Source organism: Microtus pennsylvanicus, chromosome 2 (genome assembly GCF_037038515.1).
Source record: "Microtus pennsylvanicus isolate mMicPen1 chromosome 2, mMicPen1.hap1, whole genome shotgun sequence".
Taxonomy (NCBI): domain Eukaryota; kingdom Metazoa; phylum Chordata; class Mammalia; order Rodentia; family Cricetidae; genus Microtus; species Microtus pennsylvanicus.
Genome location: NC_134580.1, coordinates 143,764,551 through 143,785,565, shown reverse-complemented (window position 1 = coordinate 143,785,565; position 21,015 = coordinate 143,764,551). Strand labels below are relative to the sequence as shown.

Sequence of the window (21,015 nt, the reverse complement as noted above, 5' to 3'; positions counted from 1 at the left end):
GAGGTGTCTCCTAGGTTTCTCCTAAGTTGACAGTGAGGATGAGCCGTCGCTTGCTGCAGCAATCTTAGATCCATTCCTATATGTAATCTGAAGACACCACTGCACAGCAGGGTGGGTGACCTCAGGGTATCCTTGCTGGCCTCTTTTAAGGAGGGTGGTTAGGGTTGGTGGCGAGCACCCCATGTGGTTCCTGCCTGGCAGAGCTCTTGAAAACCAGCCTCTGCATCACCAGCAGGCAGTACCCCTGGTGCAAACTGGCAGCCCAGAGGGCACAGGCAACACCAGGCAGCAGACGGTGCAGAGAGATGGCCCACTGGGAGCTTGATTTCAGTAAAATGACTTTGTTTGGGCAATGCTGAGGGTCAAACCCTGGGCCTTGTGCATACAAGGCAAGTGGTCTACCAACTGAGTTACATCCCTAGCTCAACAAAATGATCATCTTTAAGAAACTGTCAGATGGAATTTTTTTTTTCAATACAGGGTTTCTCTGTAACTTTAGTGCCTGTCCTGGAACTAGCTCTTGTAGACCAGGCTGGACTCAAACTCACAGAGATTCGCCTGCCTCTGCCTCCCAAGTACTGGGATTGAAGATGTATTTTTTAAAGATATTTTTTGTTATTATTATGTATACAGTGTTCTGCCTGCCTGTATGCCTACACGCCTGAAGAGGGCACTAGATCTCATTATAAATGGTTGTAACCTACCATGTGGTTGCCAGGAATTGAACTCAGGACCTCTGGAAGAAGTCTTAACCTCTGAGCTATGTCTTCAGCTCCATCAGATGTGTTCAGAGGTGCCAACCTCACTCTGACACGATCAGCTTTGGCACACTGTCAGTGCGGGGCTCAGTACATACTTGATCTACAGAGTGGAAAGTGAAAATCTCACTGGTGTGCTGACTCACAACTGTAATCCCAGCACTCGGGAGGCAGAGACAGGCGAATCTCAGTGAGTTCAAGACCAGACTGGTCTACAGAGCAAGTTTCTGGACAGCCAGGGCTATATAAAGAGAGCCCGTCTCCAAAAAGCAAAACAAACCCAAAAAAGCAGAAAGATAAGACAAACAAAAGACAAGGTAAGAGTAAAAGTCCCTGCTTAGAACATGTCACTTCCTAATATACCTCAAAGTCACCAACCTTTGTAGACCACGCCGCAATATTCTGAATTTTTTGCCTGCAGATAGATATAAGGCCTAAGACAGACTAGCAATTTATTTTACTTATTTTATTTTTTGGAGGCAGGGTCTCACTATATAGCTATTACTGTCCTAAAGCTCACTATATAGACCAGGCTGACCTCATACTCACAGAGCTCAGCCTGCTTCTGCCTCTGCCTCTGCCTCCCTGGGATTAAAGGCGTGTGCTACTATGCCCAGCTCCAGACTCACAATTTTATTTTCTCTTATTAAGCAAATATGATATTCTTGTCCCCACTTAATAATGTGTGTCTTTATTATTTTTAAACTTTATTGTGTGCATGTATGTGTATGTGTGTACACACATGCTCATATGCCCACTGCTTTATCTGTGTGGAGGTCAGAGGTCAACTATCATAATCTGTTCTTTCCTGCCACGTGTGTGGTTCCCGGGAATTAAACTTGGATCACCAAACTTGATGGCAGATGCCTGTAACCCCTAGAGCCATCTCAACATTTGCATGTCTTTTTGTAGGGGTGTGTGTGTGTGTGTGTGTGTGAGAGAGAGAGAGAGAGAGAGAGAGAGAGAGAGAGAGAGAGAGAGAGACTGGGGAATTGATTCAGTAATTTATAGCCCATCCATAAAGTAAAATCGCTCAACCTCAGCTGCTTAATGGTGTGGAAATGACAGGAAGGACTACATGAGCCAAACGAAGTCAACAGGGAGCGGAACAGAATCTGCTAGAAAAGCTGGGGAGCCCTGGATTCTAGTCCCAGCTTTGTGAAGAGGAGGAAGTGAAGTCCAGGGACCGGACAGTAGAGCATGAAGGGTCTGAGTCAGTGCGAGGGCTAGGGACGTGGCTCGGGTGGTAGAGCACTCGCCTGACGTGCTCGAAGCTCTGAGTTCCATCCCCAGGATGGCATCAGCGAGGCCTGGCGCACACTCACATTCCCAACGCTGTGCAGGCAGAGGCTGAAGTTCAGGGTCACGTTTGGCTTCTTGGCAAGTCCAGAGCCAACCTGGGATGCACGAAACTGCCGCAGATAAAAAAAAAGAAGACATGGGGCTGAGAGATGGCTCAGAGGTTAAGAGCACTGCCTGCTCTTCCAAAGGTCCTGAGTTCAATTCCCAGCAACCACATGGTGGCTCACAACCATCTGTAATGAGATCTGTTGCCCTCTTCTGGCCTGCAGGCATACACGCAGAAAGAATACTGTATATTTAATAAATAAATAAATATTAAAAAAAAAAGAAGACACTAGCAGACAGAGGGTTTTGTATTAAATACACACATACACAAAAACAGATTAATTAATTAAAAAGAGGTGAGACTGTATGTAGCCCAGGTGTAGAACACTTGCCTAGCAACCCCGAGACCCTAGCTTATTCCCTAACCACACGTACACACACACACACACACACACACACATACACACACCTCTGCACTGGTGAGGAGGTTCAGTGGGTAAAGGCGCTTGTTGACAAGCCTGAAGACATTATAAATGAGTTCAGTTCCCAAGACCCACATGGTAGAGGGAGAGAGCCAACTTGTGCAGGTTGCCCTCTGACCTCACATGCCACTGTATGCACAGGCCCACACAGAGAAATATCAACATACTCGCACTTAATAAATAGGAACTCTCCAGGTCAGAAGTGAGCAGTTGCTTGGATGCTGACATCTGCCATCGAGGGTCAGACTAAACTGCTTTAGCAGAGAGACCTAAACAGCACCTATGCCAAGATGAGGATGCGGGCAGTGGAAAAGGCAGGCCACGCGGGCCCAAGACTGTAAAGAAGGAACGGATAGAAGAGAGATGGCTGTTTCATATTACACTAATGTCCTCAGTGCTTCTGTGTCTGTAGAATAAAATAATACTTTAATATTGGGATGATTTACATATCAAAAAAGGCAGTAAAAGAAAATATGCTAAGTCAGGTATGGTGGTGCACACTTTTAACCCCAGCTCTTGGGAAGCAGAGGGAGGCAGATCTCTGTGAGTCAAGGCTAGCCTGGTCTACAGAGCATGTTCCAGGGCTACATAGTGAGATCCTGTCTCAAAAATAGAAAAGTACAATAATCAAAATTAATAAGATAATAGAAGTTGGGTGGATGAGTGCTTGGCCCTGCATAGAGTGTTTATACAAGACCCTGTAAAGCACGGGGAACATCGAGTAAAAGGGTCAGAAATAGCCAGAAGGTAAGCAGAAAGACCTCAACATTCTTGTTTTATTTTTTTTTAAATATTTATTTATTATATATACAATATCCTGTCTGTATGCCTGCAAGCCAGAAGAGGGCACCAGACCTCATTACAGATGGTTGTGAGCCACCATGTGGTTGCCGGGAATTGAACTCAGGACCTTTGAAAGAGCAGGCAATGCTCTTAACCATTGAGCCATCTCTCCAGCCCCAACATTCTTGTTTTAAAGCCTGGCGTAGTGAGGCATGCCTCTAACACCAGCACCTAGAAATTGGAGGTGGGGCAAGTTCAAGGCCAGCCTGGGCTACATGGATCCCTGTCCAGAAACAGCAAAATATTTATTTTTTAGTTGCTGTGTACTTTTTAGCTAATAAGGAATTCCTAGTCATCTTGGGGGAAAAAGTTTGAAATCTCTTAAAAAGCCACACAGCAGAGCCGCCACTCCACCCCGGGGCCTGCAGGTTGATCCTCTCCGAAGGTGTCGGGAGTAAACGTTAACTTCTCAATCTTGTTTCCCGCCACGGCTTGCTGTGCACCCAAAGGTGACAAACCCCACAAGTGCGAGGTGTGCGGGAAGTGCTTCAGCCGGAAGGACAAGCTGAAAACGCACATGCGCTGCCACACAGGCGTCAAGCCCTACAAGTGCAAGACGTGCGACTACGCGGCGGCCGACAGCAGCAGCCTCAACAAGCATCTGCGCATCCACTCGGACGAGCGGCCCTTCAAGTGCCAGATCTGCCCCTATGCCAGCCGCAACTCCAGCCAGCTCACCGTGCACCTGCGCTCGCACACGGGTAAGTCACGCCGCGCCGCCTCTAACCCCAGCGCGGGCACCTGCCGTCCGTGGGCAGCTGGGAAAGAGAGGAGCTGGGGCTGGTGGGTTAGATAGAGCCCTTGCCGGGCGTGCACAGGGCTGCATCCCCAGCACCGCTTAACAGGTGTGGTGGCACACACCTGTAACCCCAGCACCGGAGAAGTAACAGGAAGGATCAGGTCATCCTTGGCTGTGTCCAGAGTACAGGGCTAGCCTGGGCTACCTGGGACTCTGTTTCATGGAAACAGTTTTCAAGGCGCTGGGGTAGCCGACCCTCCTTCCTCTTGTCTTCGCCTTCTCACCTGTGTGAAAGAACCTGTCCCAGTAACACAGGAGCAGCTGTGTGGCAGTCATCACCTTCCGTGTGTTTTTATGGAACTCATATGTGCGGGGCTGAGGGACTATATCCTATGATATAGATACAGTGAGTTTTTAATCATCGTCCGAGTTACAGTCAGTAAAGCCATTTTTAAATGTAGCACTGTGTTCAGACTAGTGCGCCTTAATCGGGAAGCACGCGGCAAGGGCCCGGGTATGTGCTTGACTCTTGCCTGGCCCGCCAGGGGCCCTGGGTTGCATCCTCGGTGGTGCTTCTTAGCAACCATCACCCTGTCCCCACGTACTGCAGCAGGTGTATTGTATCACGTCCTTCAGGTCCACAGGCGTTGATGTTGGTGTTCGCTTAGCTTAACCACGTGTGTGAAAAGGCTTCTGCCTACCTCTGCCCGGGAGCCGCTGAATGTGGGCTTGGCGGCTGTGCATCCGTCTCACCTGGGGTGATCAGACTGTACCCCATCTATCTCTGACCCTGCTCTCAGGCCTGTGGGCTAGCCCAGGTGTAGCGCCGGCACTAAGGGACGGTCCGCGAGCCGGGAAAGGGGCTGGAGAATAAACACATATGCACACAGACAGGGACATGGGTCATTCTTGAAACAAGAATGCCCCCTTTATTGTGTTCCAGGGCAGTTTATATAGGGATTCTTAACTGATAGCCATGCCCCAGCCAAACCCACCAGAAACCACTCCCCTGTCATCAGGAACTCCTGAGGGTCTCGTGCTCAGAGCAGCTGCAAACACAGGAAAACAAGTTGTTTTGCTCAGAGCAGCTGCAAGCATTGGAAAACAAATTGTTTACAGGAAATTCAGGGTCTGGGGGTCCACACCCAGGCTTGGCTTCGTCATGGTCGCCACACAGAACAGGCAGGCAAGCCCAACGTGGAAGCTCACTGAAGCCTCGGATTGGCACCTAAAGCAAGTCACAGGCTGGATCTGGTGTCAGGGATGGGCTCGAGCTCACCCGTGGGACAGCCACCACCAGATTACATGGCAAGGGACAGGAGAGGAATGAAGGTTTAGTACCGTTCGTGCAGACAGTCACCTACCATGACCACGACCACCACCACCTTTGTCCCCACCATCAGGCTCATCTCTGACATTCACACCATGTCCAGGACGCCTATAAATCTCACCCAGCCATAGGATCACACCAAGAGACGGGGACTGAGTGAGGCCCCTCAGGTCAGAAAGGATAAGTCTGATTGTGGCATTCTGGAGTCCCAACAGTGACAGTAATCCTGTATGGGGAATGGTGAGGATGAGAGCCTTATCTGTGCCTGGTCCCACACATGTGTAAAATCTCCCTTGGCATGTTTCCCAGATCCCTTTGTTCAGGCTTAGTTGGCGATGAGTAGTGTCTAGCTCTGGCTCATAACCCCGCCCACTTGGGACATCCTCTCAGGCTATATTCTGGACCACTTCTAAAGACTTGGCCTCCCAAGACTGCCACTTCTGCTTGCTACCTACAGAAGGGGGTGGGCAGATATACATGCATTCTGCCCACAGAAGGGGGTGTCCAGGTGCACATGCATGCTGCCCACAGAAGGGGGTGCATGGGTGCACATGAATGCTGCCCACAGAAGGAGGTGTCCAGGTGCACATGCATGCTGCCTACAGAAGGGGTGTCCAGGTGCACATGCATGCTGCCCACAGAAGGGGTGTCCAGGTGCACATGCATGCTGCCCGCAGAAGGGAGCGCATAGGTACACATGCATGCTGCCCACAGAAGGGGTGTCCAGGTGCACATGCATGCTGCCCGCAGAAGGGAGCGCATAGGTACACATGCATGGACAGGCCAGAGAGGATCTTCTTCCTTTTGTTTTAGTGGAGACTGGTGTCCCTTGTACTACTGCATCTGCCTTTAAAACTTGAGTTCCCTGAGCTGGGAATGGTGGTGCAGGTACATACCTTTAATCCCAGCCCTCAGGAGGCAGAGGCCAGGTGGATCTGAGTTCGAGGCCAGCCTGGACTACAGAGTGAGTTCCAGGACAGCCAGGGCTACATAGAGAAACTCTGTCCCAAAGAAGAAGAAACAACTTTGAGTTTCCCATTTATTTGTAAGATTTAAAACTAGTTGTGGGGCGGGCATCCTGCCTCTCTAGACTCGGTTGTGGACATTTCTTCCTCTGACACTGGGGGAGCTGGGAGGCTCCTGGCGCCAGGGTAATCCCTTTGGAGGTGGACACAGAAGCTTACACTAGGGTTTCCCTTTCTCATGTGGTCCTCATTCAGAGGTTATTTCCTTGGACATGATCTTGGTCCCCATGCCTTTGTCTAACTTTAAAAGATAGTTGGAAGGGGACTAGAGAGATGGCTCAGCGGTTAAGAGCACTGACTGCTCTTCCAGAGGACCTGGGTTCAATTCCCAGCACCTACATGACCGCTCACAACTGTCTGTAGCTCCAAGATCTGACACCCTCACGCAGGCAAAACGCCAATGCACATAAATAAAAGTAAATAAATTATAAAAAGCTAGCTGGAGGCCCTGGAGAGATGACTCAGTGGTTAAGGGTGCTTGCTACTCTCCCAGAGGACCAAAGTCTAGCACCCACATCAGGCACCTTACAACTGGCCACTTATACACCAGCTTCAGGGGATCCATAGCCCTCGTCTGGACTCCGAGGCTACACACACACACACACACACACACACACACATTTGCATGTACACACAGACACGTGTACATAAGTAAAAACTTCAGTGTTCTGTTTTGTGTGGAAACAAGGTTATGGAGATCCACCTGCCTCTGCCTCGCAAATGCTGAGATTAAAGGCGTGTGCCACCACGCCTGACTAAAGTAAATAAAGAGCTCGTAGTAAATAACTTCCAAGGATGCCCACAACAGATGATGTCTAGAAAATCCTTGCCTTTCCCTCCACACTCTGCTTGGAACCCACTGGGCTCTTTAGTGAACTCCCTTCTGGGACCAATCATAGCACCCTCCAAGCTCGAGCTGCTGGGTGTCTGTTTACTAGTGTGTGGATTGAATAACTTTAGCAGCTGGATCTGGATGTCTGCTGTCAGTGTGAACTACCATTTCTGTGGCTTGATTCCCATACCCAGGCTGAAGATTTGGGTTCTCCAGGTCTCTAATAACCTACCCTCCCCCAAACCTCCACACGCAGCAATATCCTCCATTCTCAGGCTGGGGAGCAGCTGAGGTCCCTGTAGGTAACTCTCTGTCCCCAGCTGGGCTTTCAGTCTGAGAAGCTGCTGTGACAGGAAGTCACTGTGCCCTGGGCTGGAGTGATCCGCCTCTGCACCACAGGTCTGTCCGTCTGTCTGTCTGTCGTCGTTCTCCTGGGACCAGCGGGCTAGCAAGGAGCAGCCTTCTCATGACATGTGAGCAAGACAGTCCCAAAGACAGAGCCTTTCCAAAGTGCCTAGTGGGCCTTGTTTTCTGTCATCCCAGCACTCAGGAAGTAGAGGCGGGAGGATCAAGTAGTTCAGTGTCATCCTCAGCTATGTAACCAGTTTAAGGCCGTCCTGAGCTACATGAGACCCTATCTCAACAACCCCCTACCAAACAAATGACAATAATAATAGTAATAATAATAATAATAATGCCACTTTCATGTCAAGTCTGGTTGCTCCTGCTAAATAGTATCAGCCAGATCCAGTGACCTTTGAGCCCAATGTAGGTCACAGCATGTCACTCTGCCCTATTCAATGAGCTTATGTAATTGCATAGGAGTCAGAGGACACAAAGAGGGACAGGAGGTGGGAGACTGGGGGATGCTTGTGCGCTCTGCAGCAGGCTAGGACACTGGTGTAACTGGTACCCAGTCTGTTGTCTGGAGTCTGCTCCATTTCTTCCATCTGGTTCTTCCTGGTGACTCACACCCAAAAACCAAGTACCCGACTGAGGCGGGAGAATCAAGGGTTCATAGCCTGGGGATTAAGGAACTGGTTCAGTAGATAAACTACTTGCTAAGGACATAACACGGGTGGATGAGGATGGTGGCCTGCCTGTAATTCCTGCACTCGGGAATGGGGAATCCCTGAAGCAAGCTGATTAGCCAGACTAACGAAATAGCAAGCTTCAAGTTCCCTGAGAGACCCTGCCTCAGTAAATAAAACGAATAGTGATGGAGGAAGACGTTGACGTCAACCTCTGGCCTCCACACGCACGCTCACACATGTGAACACACACACAAAATAAATAAATAAAATATGTACAAAATGAATATGAAATTAAAGAGTTCAGAGCCAAGCAGGGCTACACAGCGGTTCCTGATCTCACAACACCATTAGTAGTCCACTTGTGCTTACGGGGTTGGACTCATTAGTGGCATCTTTGGATTACGCTAGAAAGGCGTGTTTCCTAACATTTTAAATGTGTGCCGGTTATGTGTCGTCTCCACGGAGTGTTCATTTTGTTGAGTTACAGTGTTCTTTCACCTGCCGGTCCGTCTGGTATTCTGTGCCGCCGACCGTTCTGCTTACCGCTGAGAGTCAGGAAGGCGCTGTGGGTTTAAACACACCGTCTGTCACTTGTTCACTCTGCAGCATTCCTTAAGTTCTGCTTTCCCCAGCGCTGGGGGCGTGGGCTGCACTGAAGAATTTACAGTAGGGCTTTGACCAGTACACTCCATTTAAGAAGTAAATTTAGAACTGGGCAGTAGTGGTGCACACCTTTAATCCCAGAACCGGGGAGGTAGAGGCAGGTGGATCTCTGTGAGTTCAAGGCCAACCTGATCTGTAGAGCCAGTTCCAGGACAGCCAAGGTTACACAAAGAAACCCTGTCTCAAAAAAAAAAGAAAGAGAAAGAAAGAAAGAAAGAAAGAAAGAAAGAAAGAAAGAAAGAAAGGAAGGAAGGAAGGAAGGAGGCAAGAGGGCTGGAGAGATGGCTCAGCAGTTAAGAGCACTGACTGCTCTTCCAGAGGACCCAGGTACGATTCCCAGCACCCACATGGCAGCTCACAACTGTCTGAAAATGCAGTTCCACGAGATCTGACACCTTCACATCAATGCACATAAAGTTAAATAAATCATTTAAAAAAATTTTAAAAAAGAAAGAAAGAAAGAAAGAAAGAAAGAAAGAAAGAAAGAAAGAGAAAAGGAGGTAGGAAGAAAGGGAGGGAAGGAGGGAGGAAGGAATTTAGGGCTAGAGAGATGGCTCAGTGGGTAAAAGTGTTTGCTGCCTGCTACATGACCTCAGTCCTCAGGACCCACTTGGTGAAAGGAGAGACTGCCTCCCACAGGTTGTGGTCTGAGCACCCACCACCCACGCAATCACTCAATCAGTAAATAATTATTGTGATTTTAATGCATCCAGATGTAATAAAAAGAAAGCTGAGAAATGTTTGTGGGGTCAGAGTGATGGCTGAGCTGTTAAGAGCACCTGCTGCCCTTGCAGAGGGGCTGGGTTTGATCCCCAAAACACATATGATGGCTCCCCACCCTGTAACTCCAGTCCTGGGGATCTGGATCTGTCTTCCGGCCTCCGTGGGTACCGCACACAAGTGGTGCACAAACATGCATGCAGACAAAACACCTATACACACAAATCATTTTAAAACATGTGTGATTAAAGAAAGAATAGTCGGGGCACGGTGGTGTATGTCTGTAATCCCGGCACTTGGGGGGAGGCAAAAACAGGAATTTAAGGTCACCTTCAGCTACATAGGGAGTTAGAGACTAGACTGGGCTACAAGAGCCCCTATCCCAAAAAAATCACAATCTCTAGAAAAGAGTTGTTAGCTCTGTGACCTAGCTAGAAGATTTGGTTCTGGGTTGTTGGGTTTTTTCCCCAGGATTTCGTCACTAATGCAATTGATGGAGAGAACAAAAGGAAATTTCCGTTATTCCACTCTGAGCAAATGCTATGAACTTGTCACCCAGGGGACTCAAGGGGGTTTCAAAGCCATCAAAGCAGTTAAGCAAAAATAAATTTGTAACAACTACCGGCTAGAAGCTGCTGAAATTCCAAGACCCGCCACTAGGTGGCGATGGAATCGCGGCTAAGGCACGTGTGGCTCGCTACGATTCTTTCAGTGGTTTTAATAGCCGTCTTAATGTAATTGGTTTCTTCTGTATTCCTGGTTTTATTTTAGTTTGTGCGTTTGAAACTTCCTGTAGAAGGGTTCTGTGAGTTAACTGCCGCAAGGGGGCGACATTGTTTGAAGGCAGGGGGGAAGGTAATGTTTACTGAAAACCCATTCGGGAGCGCGGGATATGGTTCAGTCTGTGTTTACCACTCAAGCACTCATGTAAAACGCTGGCCATAGTGGCAGACACGTAATCCTGGACTGGGGGCAGAGGCAGGAGAACTCCAAAGGCTCACTGGCACCTAGCCTAACCTACTGGTTGGGCCCAGGCCAGTAAGAGACGCTGCCTTAAAAAATACAAAGTAGGGTCTGACAGTGGTAGCCCACCCCTTGAGTCAGAGCACTTGGGAGACAGAGGAAGGTGGCTCTCCGAGTTCAAAGCCATCCTGGTCTACAGGTCTTCAGAGTGAGTTCCAGGACAGCCAGGGCTACACAGAAACCTTGTCTCGAAAACAGAAACACCAAGTAGACAGCTGCTAAGGAGCCATGCTTGAGGTTGATCTCTGGAACCCACCCACACCACACACCCTGCATTTGCATAAATTAAAAAGACTATTTAGGAATGCCTGGGGCTTTAAGGGCCAAGCAGCCACTGGCACAGCCACTCATCCACACGTGGCTGTTTTCATTTTCCTTCTGTTGCTGTGATTAGCGTCATGACCCGAGGCAACTTGAGAGAAGAAAGGTCTCACACTTCCCAGGTCCCAGCCCATCACTGAGGAAAGTCAGGGCAGGAACAGAAGCAGAAATCATGAGGGAGGCTGCCTCGCTCTCCGGATTGTTCTCTGCTAGCTTTCCTGTACATTTCGGGTTACCCTAGGGACAGTGATGCCCAACAGTGGCCTGGGCCCTCCCACACCCATTCTCAATCAAGACAAGCTTAGCAGGTCTTCAGGTGAAGGTCTCGGGTGACTCTGGGTTGAGCCAATAAAACTAACCAGGAGAGTGGCCACGTGACAGTAAACCGGTGTGAACAGACGTAAACAGCCGCACTGTCCTAACATGGCTGACGCACAGGAGGAGAATGGCTGGCCCTGATCCAATAAGCTTTATTTATAAAACCACCAGTGGCCAGGGTCTAGGCCACAGCCTGGAGCGTCCCACTCAGGAGTTAGCGACCATTTGTTGTTTTTTCTGTGGTTGTGTTAAACTGACCCCTGCAGCCTCTCGTTGGATGCCTTAGGCAACTCAGGATGACGTCATTGGCCACCTACCAAAATGTGAAGTCTGATCACAGCCTTCAGAGGGCGCAGCCTGAGACTGTGCGCGTGGCTTGCACGAACAACTCGTCACCTTGCTGCGGGGTCAGTCTGGCTTGGTAGCGAGCCCTGCCACGTGTTGTACGGTGAGCAGGAGAGAGTTACGCGGGCTCGGGCCCCACTTGTTTGTAGAGTAGTGCTCAGACCAGTGTCAGCAGTGGCTCTGCCTTGTAGGGGTGTTGCCAACAGGGACAGTCTCACCCTGTAGTGTGCTTGCCGGGGCTCCAGCCATCCAGAATCAACCTAAAACTCTGCACCTCTGTGAGCTCACTTGCCTAAACCATGATCATGTGCTGGGGAAGCGCCTGGGCTCCTAAGAGCTTGGCTCCCAGATTTCACATAACAGTGGCAGCTGTGGTGGACGGTTGTGATCCCAGCCCTGGGCTAGCAGAGACAGGTGGATCCCTGGGGCTCGGTGGCCAGTCTGGCCCAGTTGTGGACTCCAATGAGAGACTCAAAGAAGGTGGGCAGCATTCCTGAGGGTGACACGCTCACACAGTCACACTCACGGCACACGTGAAAACACACTATTCAAGAGCAGGCCGCTTGTTTGATGAGCACTGCCTCCACCAATTTGGACCTGGCATCCATTGAGTAAATGAGTTTGGGATGTCCCAGACACTTAGATGTTTGTAATTACACTTTCCCCATTCATCTCTCAGCAAATACAAATTAAAAAAAAACAAACAAGCAGCTGGATTCTGCAACTTCTTCCCAAGTAGAGAGCACAGTAAGGGAAGAGTAAATCTTGTGCAATAAACACGTCTCTATTCATGAAAATCTGCAAGAACTATCCACAGTGTTCCCATCGCGTGGGGAGTGGGAAGGGGTGCTCAGGAATGCAGCCTGGCGCTGACCCATTGGAAATGTGTTCATAGGTTTGGGACGGCACTCATTTCCATCCAAATCCAGAAGGATGCAGAGCCATGAAGCTGTCAGCTTCTAAGTAGGCTATGAAGGTGTATGTAAAATTAGAAATAAAATCATTTTTAAAAATTATAAGGTGTAGGATGTAATAGTGCTTGCCTTTAATCCCAGGACTAGGGAAGCAGAACATGCAGATCTCTGTGAGTTGGGGGCCAGCCTGGTCCTGGAACTTGCTCTGTAGACCCGCTGGTCTCGAACTCACAGAGATCCTCCTGTCTCCGCGTCCCAGGTACTGGGATTAATGCAGATCCTATTTAAGACATTTAAATGGCTCTTTTCAAAAATCCCCGTTTGTCCCTATGTCTGGGTTTTCTAGCGGTGGACCTGTGACGGCATCACAGTGATGACTCTGTTTGGGTACCTAAAAGAATCACAAGGGCTGCTGGGAACTGTGGTGAGGAGGGACCAGCCTCCTGCCTTGCTATAAGCCATTTTCTGGTGTGTGCTTCAGGGGGATCCTTGTTGATCCTTGTTGTCGTTTTTAACCTGTTCTTATGGAAACTCACCTTGTGTTGACAGGGGACGCCCCCTTCCAGTGCTGGCTCTGTAGTGCCAAGTTCAAAATCAGCTCCGACTTGAAAAGGCATATGCGCGTGCACTCGGGGGAGAAGCCCTTCAAATGCGAGTTCTGCAACGTCCGCTGCACCATGAAGGGGAACCTCAAGTCGCACATCCGCATCAAACACAGCGGCAACAACTTCAAGTGTCCGCACTGCGACTTCCTGGGGGACAGCAAATCGACCCTGCGGAAGCACAGCCGCTTGCACCAATCGGAGCACCCAGAAAAGTGCCCGGAATGCAGCTACTCCTGTTCCAGCAAGGCTGCGCTGCGTGTGCACGAGCGCATTCATTGCACTGAGCGCCCGTTCAAGTGCAACTACTGCAGCTTCGACACCAAGCAACCCAGTAACCTGAGCAAACACATGAAGAAGTTCCACGCGGACATGCTCAAGACCGAGGCCCCCGAGAGGAAGGACTCCAGCAGGCAGAGCAGCCGGCAGGTGACCAAGCTGGATGCCAAGAAGACGTTCCACTGTGACATTTGCGACGCCTCGTTCATGCGGGAGGACTCGCTCCGCAGCCACAAGAGGCAGCACAGTGAGTACCACGACAGTAAGAACTCGGACGTGACGGTCGTGCAGCTTCACCTTGACCCCAGCAAGCAGCCGGCTGCACCCCTCACTGTGGAGCATCTCCAGGTCCCCCTCCAGACCAGCCAGGTGTCTCAGTTCAGCGAGGGGAGGGTCAAGATCATCGTGGGGCATCAGGTACCTCAGACTAACACCATCGTCCAAGCCGCTGCGGCGGCTGTCAACATCGTGCCCCCCACCCTGGTAGCCCAGACCCCCGAGGAGATCCCGGGGAATGGCCGCCTGCAGATCCTACGCCAGGTCAGTCTCATCGCCCCTCCTCAGCCTTCTGGGTGTCCTGGCGAAGCAGGGGCCCTGAGTCAGCCAACCGTTCTGCTGACCACCCATGACCAGACCGCGGGGACCACCCTGCAGCAGAGTCTGATCCCCACCACCCCAGCTGGGACCCAGGAAGGCACAGGAAACCAGACGTTCATTGCCAGTTCGGGCATTACTTGCTCGGACTTGGAAGGCCTTAACGCTCTGATTCAGGAGGGAACTGCAGAAGTGACCGTGGTGAGCGATGGAGGCCAGAGCATCACGGTGGCCACCACAGCGCCCTCTATATTCTCCTCTCAGCAAGAACTGCCCAAGCAGACTTATTCCATCATCCATGGGACTGCACACCCTGCCTTGCTCTGCCCGGCGGATTCTATACCAGACTAGTACTTCAGATATTCAAAACATTCTGGAGGGGAGGGATGCTATCAGAGAAACTACAAGAAGAATGTTGTGAGAGGCCCCTGGCTCCTCGTAATTGTATTTTATATGGTTTATGTAATTTTTTAACAGAGAAACAACATGGAGACCATCCTGATTCCTCCTTCAAGCTGTTACATTATCTGAAAGTTGCCACTGCTGATTCCAGTAGGAGTCGGAGCTCACTGCGGGAGGGACTAGATGTGTTTGTTTGTTAACAGTTTGATTTCCCATCTTCCAGATTTGATTCTCCAACTGGAATAAAGGTGTTTGGGTTTGGGGTTTCCATTGCACTCGGTTTGTATAGTAGGTGATGGTACTTAGCTTCCTGGGAGCCCCTTCTGGAATTACAGACACATACAGAGTCCCGAGTACTTGTGTAGTGCATAGATCCCTATTAGTCCCTGCATAGATCCAAATCTATATCAGACCATTTCTAACAAGAGTGTTGGAGACGGGGATCCGAAGGGAATAGTGTCCTAACGCCTGGTTAAAATATGTTCCCTAGTGATCGTTTGTTACAGCTCCACATGGGTATAGGATTGTGAAGTTTTTAACTTATTTTGTAAAGATTGTGTGTGTGCGCGTGCGTGCGTGTGTGTGTGTGTGTGTGTGTGTGTGTGCATGAGAGTGGGTACCCACAGGGGCCAGAAAGGGCGTCAGATCCCCCTGGAGCTGGAGTTACCAGTGATTGTGAGCTGGCTTGGGTTCTGGGAAAGAAACTTGAATTCGTGCACATACTCTTTGTGATCATCTCCCCAGCCCTGTGGACTCTTCTGTCATCACGGGGGACTTGGCACAGCTGGGGTCTGGGGTCTTCTCTTAAATACTTCCCTCCTTCAGCTACGTCTAATACATTCCATGTCTCAAGTGACCCAAACTTCTTCGTCTTTATTTTTGTTTTTATGACAAGGTCTCACTCTGTAGCCCAGGCTGGCCTCAAATTCAAGACCCAGAGGATTGGCCTTCTGCCTCCTGGGATTACGGGCCTGCATGCTGCTCACCTCATGTGGCTCCGGCCCAACTGTGCTTTGAAACTGCAGACCTCATGACGGTCCTGACATTTCTGTTTAGATGTAAACAGAGTGGAGGATCCTAGTAAGGTTTGACTGGGTTTTCCAGGATGTGGTTTCTTAAATGTCTATCTCTGTTCAGGGTCTAAATGAGAGAAGGATTACGTTGTTGAGAAGCATGAGCCACACTGAGAAATTCAAATTTCCTTTTTGAATTGAAATGACGTTTGGTCACTAGGTGGCGCCAAAGAGCAAGCCAGAAAGACCAAAGATGTTAAAAGTAGGAATGGGGTCTCCGGTTTCCAGGGTAGGACTGTCGGTCACTATTAAAAAACAACAAAAAGATACATTTTAGGGGTCAGGCGATGGTGGTACACACCTTTAATCCCAGCGCTCTTGGGAGGCAGATCTCTGTGAGTTCGAGGCCAGCCTGGTCTACAGCTCGAGTTCCAGGACAGGCTCCAAAGGTAGACCAAGAAACCCTCTGGGGGGTCGGGGGGAAGTGGTCATGTAACCATCTCACTTTTATATGAAGAGATGATCTGTTTGCGGTAATAAACTGGGGAAATACAGAACACAGTGGTGTTTGAAACTTTATGGTTCTGGGCTAAGTCAGTAGTGTGCTTGCCTAACATGCAAGAAGATCGGGGCTCCGTTCTCATGCCCACCCCACAGTGGCACTTGTGAGCTCATGGTCTCAGTGGTCTGGAATTAAAGGTAGGAGGATCACAAATTCAGGGTTAAGCCGGGCGGTGGTGGCGCACGCCTTTAATCCCAGCACTCGGGAGGCAGAGGCAGGCGGATCTCTGTGAGTTCGAGACCAGCCTGGTCTACAAGAGCTAGCTCCAGGACAGGCTCCAAAACCACAGAGAAACCCTGTCTCGAAAAAACCAAAAAAAAAAAAAAAAACAAATTCAGGGTTAACTTCAAGCAGGTAACAAGTCGAAGACGAAGCTGGGGGATGGGGGAGACAGGATAACACACCCTTAAATGCAAAGTTCGAGTCCCCTGGCGAGCCTTAGAGCTGGGCTTGTCTCCTTCCTATGTTTTCTGGGTTATTGATATCTGAGCAGATTACTTTTTTTTTTTTTGGTTTTTGGTTTTTCAAGACAGAGTTTTTCTGTAAACCAGGCTGGTCTCGAACTCAAAGAGATCCACCTGCCTCTGCCTCCCGAGTGCTGGGATTAAATGGGTGTGCCACCACCGCGACCTGAGCATAATTATTACTTCTGGGTCTCTGCTCTTCGTCAGAAGTTCTCTATTTTGATATGAGCAATAATAATGACTCACCTATTCTAATGTATTTAAAATACAGGAAATCTCATAGTGCACAGATTAGAAACCCATCGGCCCACTTCCCCCACATTCATACCCAGAGTCGTACGTAACCTTCGCCTAACATACCCAGAGACGTAAATCCTGTATCCGTCTCCTCGCGTCTCATCCCCGGAGACATAAATGCTGTATCCTTCGCCTAATGTCTCATACCCGGAACGTAAATGCCGTACTCTTCCCCTAACGTCTCATACCTGGAAACATAAATACGTCTCATACCCGGAAATGTAAATGCCGTACCCTTCTCCTAACTTCCGGCTATCTTGCTGTTTGTTTCAGGGAGTTGTTAGAAGGAAATGAAATCCGGGAGCTAAAGCCATATTCCTTAGTTTTTAAGTAGTTCAAATTTGGGAAAGGATTTTGGTTCTGCTCCCTAATGTTAATGGTTTGGGTCTGAGAATGAGACTTGGAAAATATGTGGGGTTTGTAATTATTGATTTTGTGTGTATGTAGGTGGGGGCTCTTCCCATGTGTCTCAGCACCCAGTGGTCACGTCAGAGGACAATTTGCAGGAGTCAGGTCCCTCCCTCCGATGTAGGGGAAAATCCAGTCAAGTTACAAAACTAGGCAGCAAGTGCCTGACCTACGGAGCCACCTTGCCCGCCCTGGTTTGGTTTTCATTTGGGTTTTGTTGTTCATATTTTTTTCTTAACTGTTTATTCACTTTTGTTTTATGTGTTTTGACGGCATGCACATCTGTGTACCGTGTGTATGCAGTACCCTTGGAGGCCAGAAGAGGGTGGGAGCCAAAGTCTGGAAATATAAATACAGGTAAAATGGGTTTTCAAGCCCTCCTGAGCTTATGTAAGTACTGACATTCCGTCCTCAGAGGCATGAGCAATCCTCTGCCTGTGCCAGCCTCGTGTTCCCTCAGGCCAGGAGTGATTAGGTCACCTTTCCAAACCATGGGATCTCCTGTGGAAGGACACTAATCCATCTAGTAGGACCCCAACCTCATGACCTAATCACGTCCCTTCCAACATAGGATTTTGAAGAAAAACAAACACCGTACTGCAGGGCAGAGGAGGAGAGAGCAATTAGATCATATCGAGCCGACCCCACAAGCCCCTTATGCCTGCTTCCCACATTTTCCCTTGCCAGCCAAGAATATGACTTTCTGTCTCTTTAAGGCTGTGCTGTATGGAGTGGGCAGTGTTTGTTTATTTTTGAGACAGGGTCTCAGGTAGCCCAGGTTGGCTCTGGATTCTCTATGTAGCCAAGGATAGCCTTGAACTCGTGATCCCCACTGCCTCCATCTCCTGAGTGCAGAGAGAAGAGCTGTGAGGCACCCGTTCCTTCCATGCTGGGGGTGAAACCAGGGCTTTGTGCATGCCAAACGAGCGCTGTACCAACTGTGCTGCAGCCCCAGCCCAGGCAGCCACTTTATAAAATTCTTTATTATGTGGGAGTGTGGGGTACCTGCATGCCACAGTATGTGTGTGCAGGTCAGAGGACACCTTTGTGGGGTTGGTTTTCTCCTTCTGCTGTGGGTTTTCTGACGATTGAACTCAGTGTGTCAGGCTTGAGGGGCAAAGACTTTTACAAAGCCCCTAACTACCTTGCCGGCCCGACCCCCCAACTATTTCTTCCTTATTTAAAATAACGTATGGATGAGAGTGTGAACCGATAAAGCCCACGTGACACTCCGGGGACCTTGTTATAAAGCAGAGTCTGATCTCTGCTTCTCTTGTTTGAGCCCCCCGGGGAGCTGGTTCAGGGCAGATTCGGGGTATGGAGAAGCGTCTATGCATGGACCGAGAGTCCGTGCAGGAATGTACATACCTGCATCGCTCATAATTACCTACGCCACAAAGCGTCCTTTGGCAGAGCAAGGCGCACAGTGTGGTGTGCTCACACGCTGGATTACGGGGGAATGAAAACAGACGCGACTGCCTGTGGTAACATGCTGAATCACACGCTTCCAGATTCCAGGCACGGAAAACTCTCAATGAAGAAGGCAAGACTGTGCAGCATATCATTTAGGTGATGAAATTTATAAGTGAAGCTTACAAAAAAAAATCAGAGGTAGTGGAAGAGGCTGGCAGAGGAGGGAGAGCTGATGGGTTTGCCGAATCCAAGAATGTGCCACGCCTCGAGACGGGAGGGGGTCTCAAAGGCGGGTTAGGCTTCGGAGCCGGGGGTTGTCCTGAAATGGCATGGTTATCATTTTTACATGTAAGCCAAATTTTATTGTTTAAATTGTTGAAAAATGTAAAGCCCGAAGAGGCGGCTATTACAGAGGACGTGAGTTCAGTACCCAGGACCCATAGTATGCTGCTCCCCGTTGCCTGTAACGCCAGCCTCAGGAGAATCAAAATTTATCAACTTCAGGCCAGGGTGATTGCTGCACAAGCAGAGGACCTAGCTTGGGTCTAAGTGTCTGTGTAATAATGAGCATGGTCCATGGACAAGCCTGTATCTCCATCATCTGGGAGAGGAGAGAGGAAACAGGAGCGGACTGCCGGGGCTTGCTGCCTGCCAGCCTGACTTCAGGTTCAATGACAGCAAAAGCGACAGACAGCCCAGGACACCTGGTGTTCTCCTCTAGCCTCTGGGCACGTGTGACCTGGACACATATGTTCAGACATACCACACACACATACATACACACTCAGAATTATCGGCTAGATTTAAACAAACAAAAACCAGTTGATAGGAAAACTGGGTGAAAGGTAACAACCATGGCTCCTGGGCATGGGCCCTGCGGTTCGTTTTCTATAATTTTTAGTAATGATCCTTGAAATCAAGTCATTAAAACTTGGTAATAAACTCAGTAATAAAATTTAGTAATAAAAGTAGAACTAGAGCTTTGACCAGATGTCAAGCAGGCTCGAAACCCAGCACTGAGTACTGAGGTAGGAGGATGCCTGGGCTACATAGGACACCCTGTCAGAAAGAAACGAGGGAGAAGAGAAGGAAGGCAGACAAACAGACAAACTGGCTAGAACTTTAGATAGACCTTATAAAATAGTATAACATCCTTTTAAAATAAAACTAAATGCTGGATATGGTGGCACGTGCCTTTAAATTTTTTATTTTTATTTGATGTGTATGGTTGTGTCCCCTGCACGTGTCCATGCACCACATTCCTGGTACCCATGGAGGCCAGAAGATGCCATCAGATCCTCTGGAAGCAGAGTCCCAGGTGAGGGTGAGCAATCACTGGGAATCGAACCCAGGTCCTCCAAAAAAGTGGCAGGTGCTCTTAGCTGCTGAGCTATCTCCCCAGTCCGGGTGGTGCACTAAGCATGACCTATACATGCCTAAGTGGACTGGCCACTGGGAAATGAAAGGGAACTTTAATCTTGGCACTCAGGAGGCAGAGGTAGACAGGTCTCGGTGAGTTCAATCCAAGTGAGCCTGGTGCAGGTTGTGAGTGCCAGGCCAGCCAGGGCTGCATAGTGAGACCCTGTCTCAATAAACAAATAAATAATAATCAGTTCTTGCCATTTTATTCATGGAAAATATAATTTCCTGATGCATGATTAATAAAAACTCAGAGAGAGAAATTGGTGTTCAACCTAAAAAGTAAAACAGCCAGCCACTGGCTCTTACCTTAACCTCAGTCCTGAAAATGGCGATCCTGCCTCCAGGAATATCATAATGAGACTGTGGTTGAGAGCTGTCTCCTCCTGTTTCATAATCCTCACTAGGGCTGGCATTAAAGGTATGCACTATCAGGATTAAAGGCATGCACTGGATGGTTTCTATGGCAACTAGTGTGGCTACTGGGATTAAAGGTGTGTGTCACCACTACCTGGTCTGTAAAGCTGACCAGTGGGGCTCTTTTGCTCTCAGACCTTAAAGCAAGCTTTATTTATTAAAATACAATTGAGCCGGGCGGTGGTGGCGCACGCCTTTAATCCCAGCACTCGGGAGGCAGAGGCAGGCGGATCTCTGTGAGTTCGAGACCAGCCTGGTCTACAGAGCTAGTTCCAGGACAGGCTCCAAAGCCACAGAGAAACCCTGTCTCGAAAAATCAAAAAAAAAAAAATAAAAAATAAAATAAAATAAAATACAATTGAAAGCCAGGCGGTGGTGGGGCACGCCTTTAATCCCAGCACTCGGGAGGCAGAGGCAGGCTGATCTCTGGGAGTTCGAGGCCAGCCTGGTC

General features: G+C 49.2%; 1 protein-coding gene across 2 annotated transcripts in view; it reads left to right on the top strand.

The window, feature by feature from the left end:
- Zfp64 (ZFP64 zinc finger protein) overlaps nucleotides 1–21,015 on the top strand; it is a 62,614-nt gene that overhangs the window by 17,235 nt on the left and 24,364 nt on the right. The window contains exons 5-6 of one of the 2 annotated variants that reach the window (XM_075963166.1): nucleotides 3,880–4,131; nucleotides 13,244–16,138. In XM_075963166.1, coding sequence (XP_075819281.1) covers nucleotides 3,880–4,131; nucleotides 13,244–14,520 — 1,529 coding nt within the window. In that variant the 3' untranslated portion in view covers nucleotides 14,521–16,138. Of the gene's footprint in view, nucleotides 1–3,879; nucleotides 4,132–13,243; nucleotides 16,139–21,015 lie in introns of those variants that run through there. The other variant, XM_075963167.1, reaches the window with a different exon arrangement.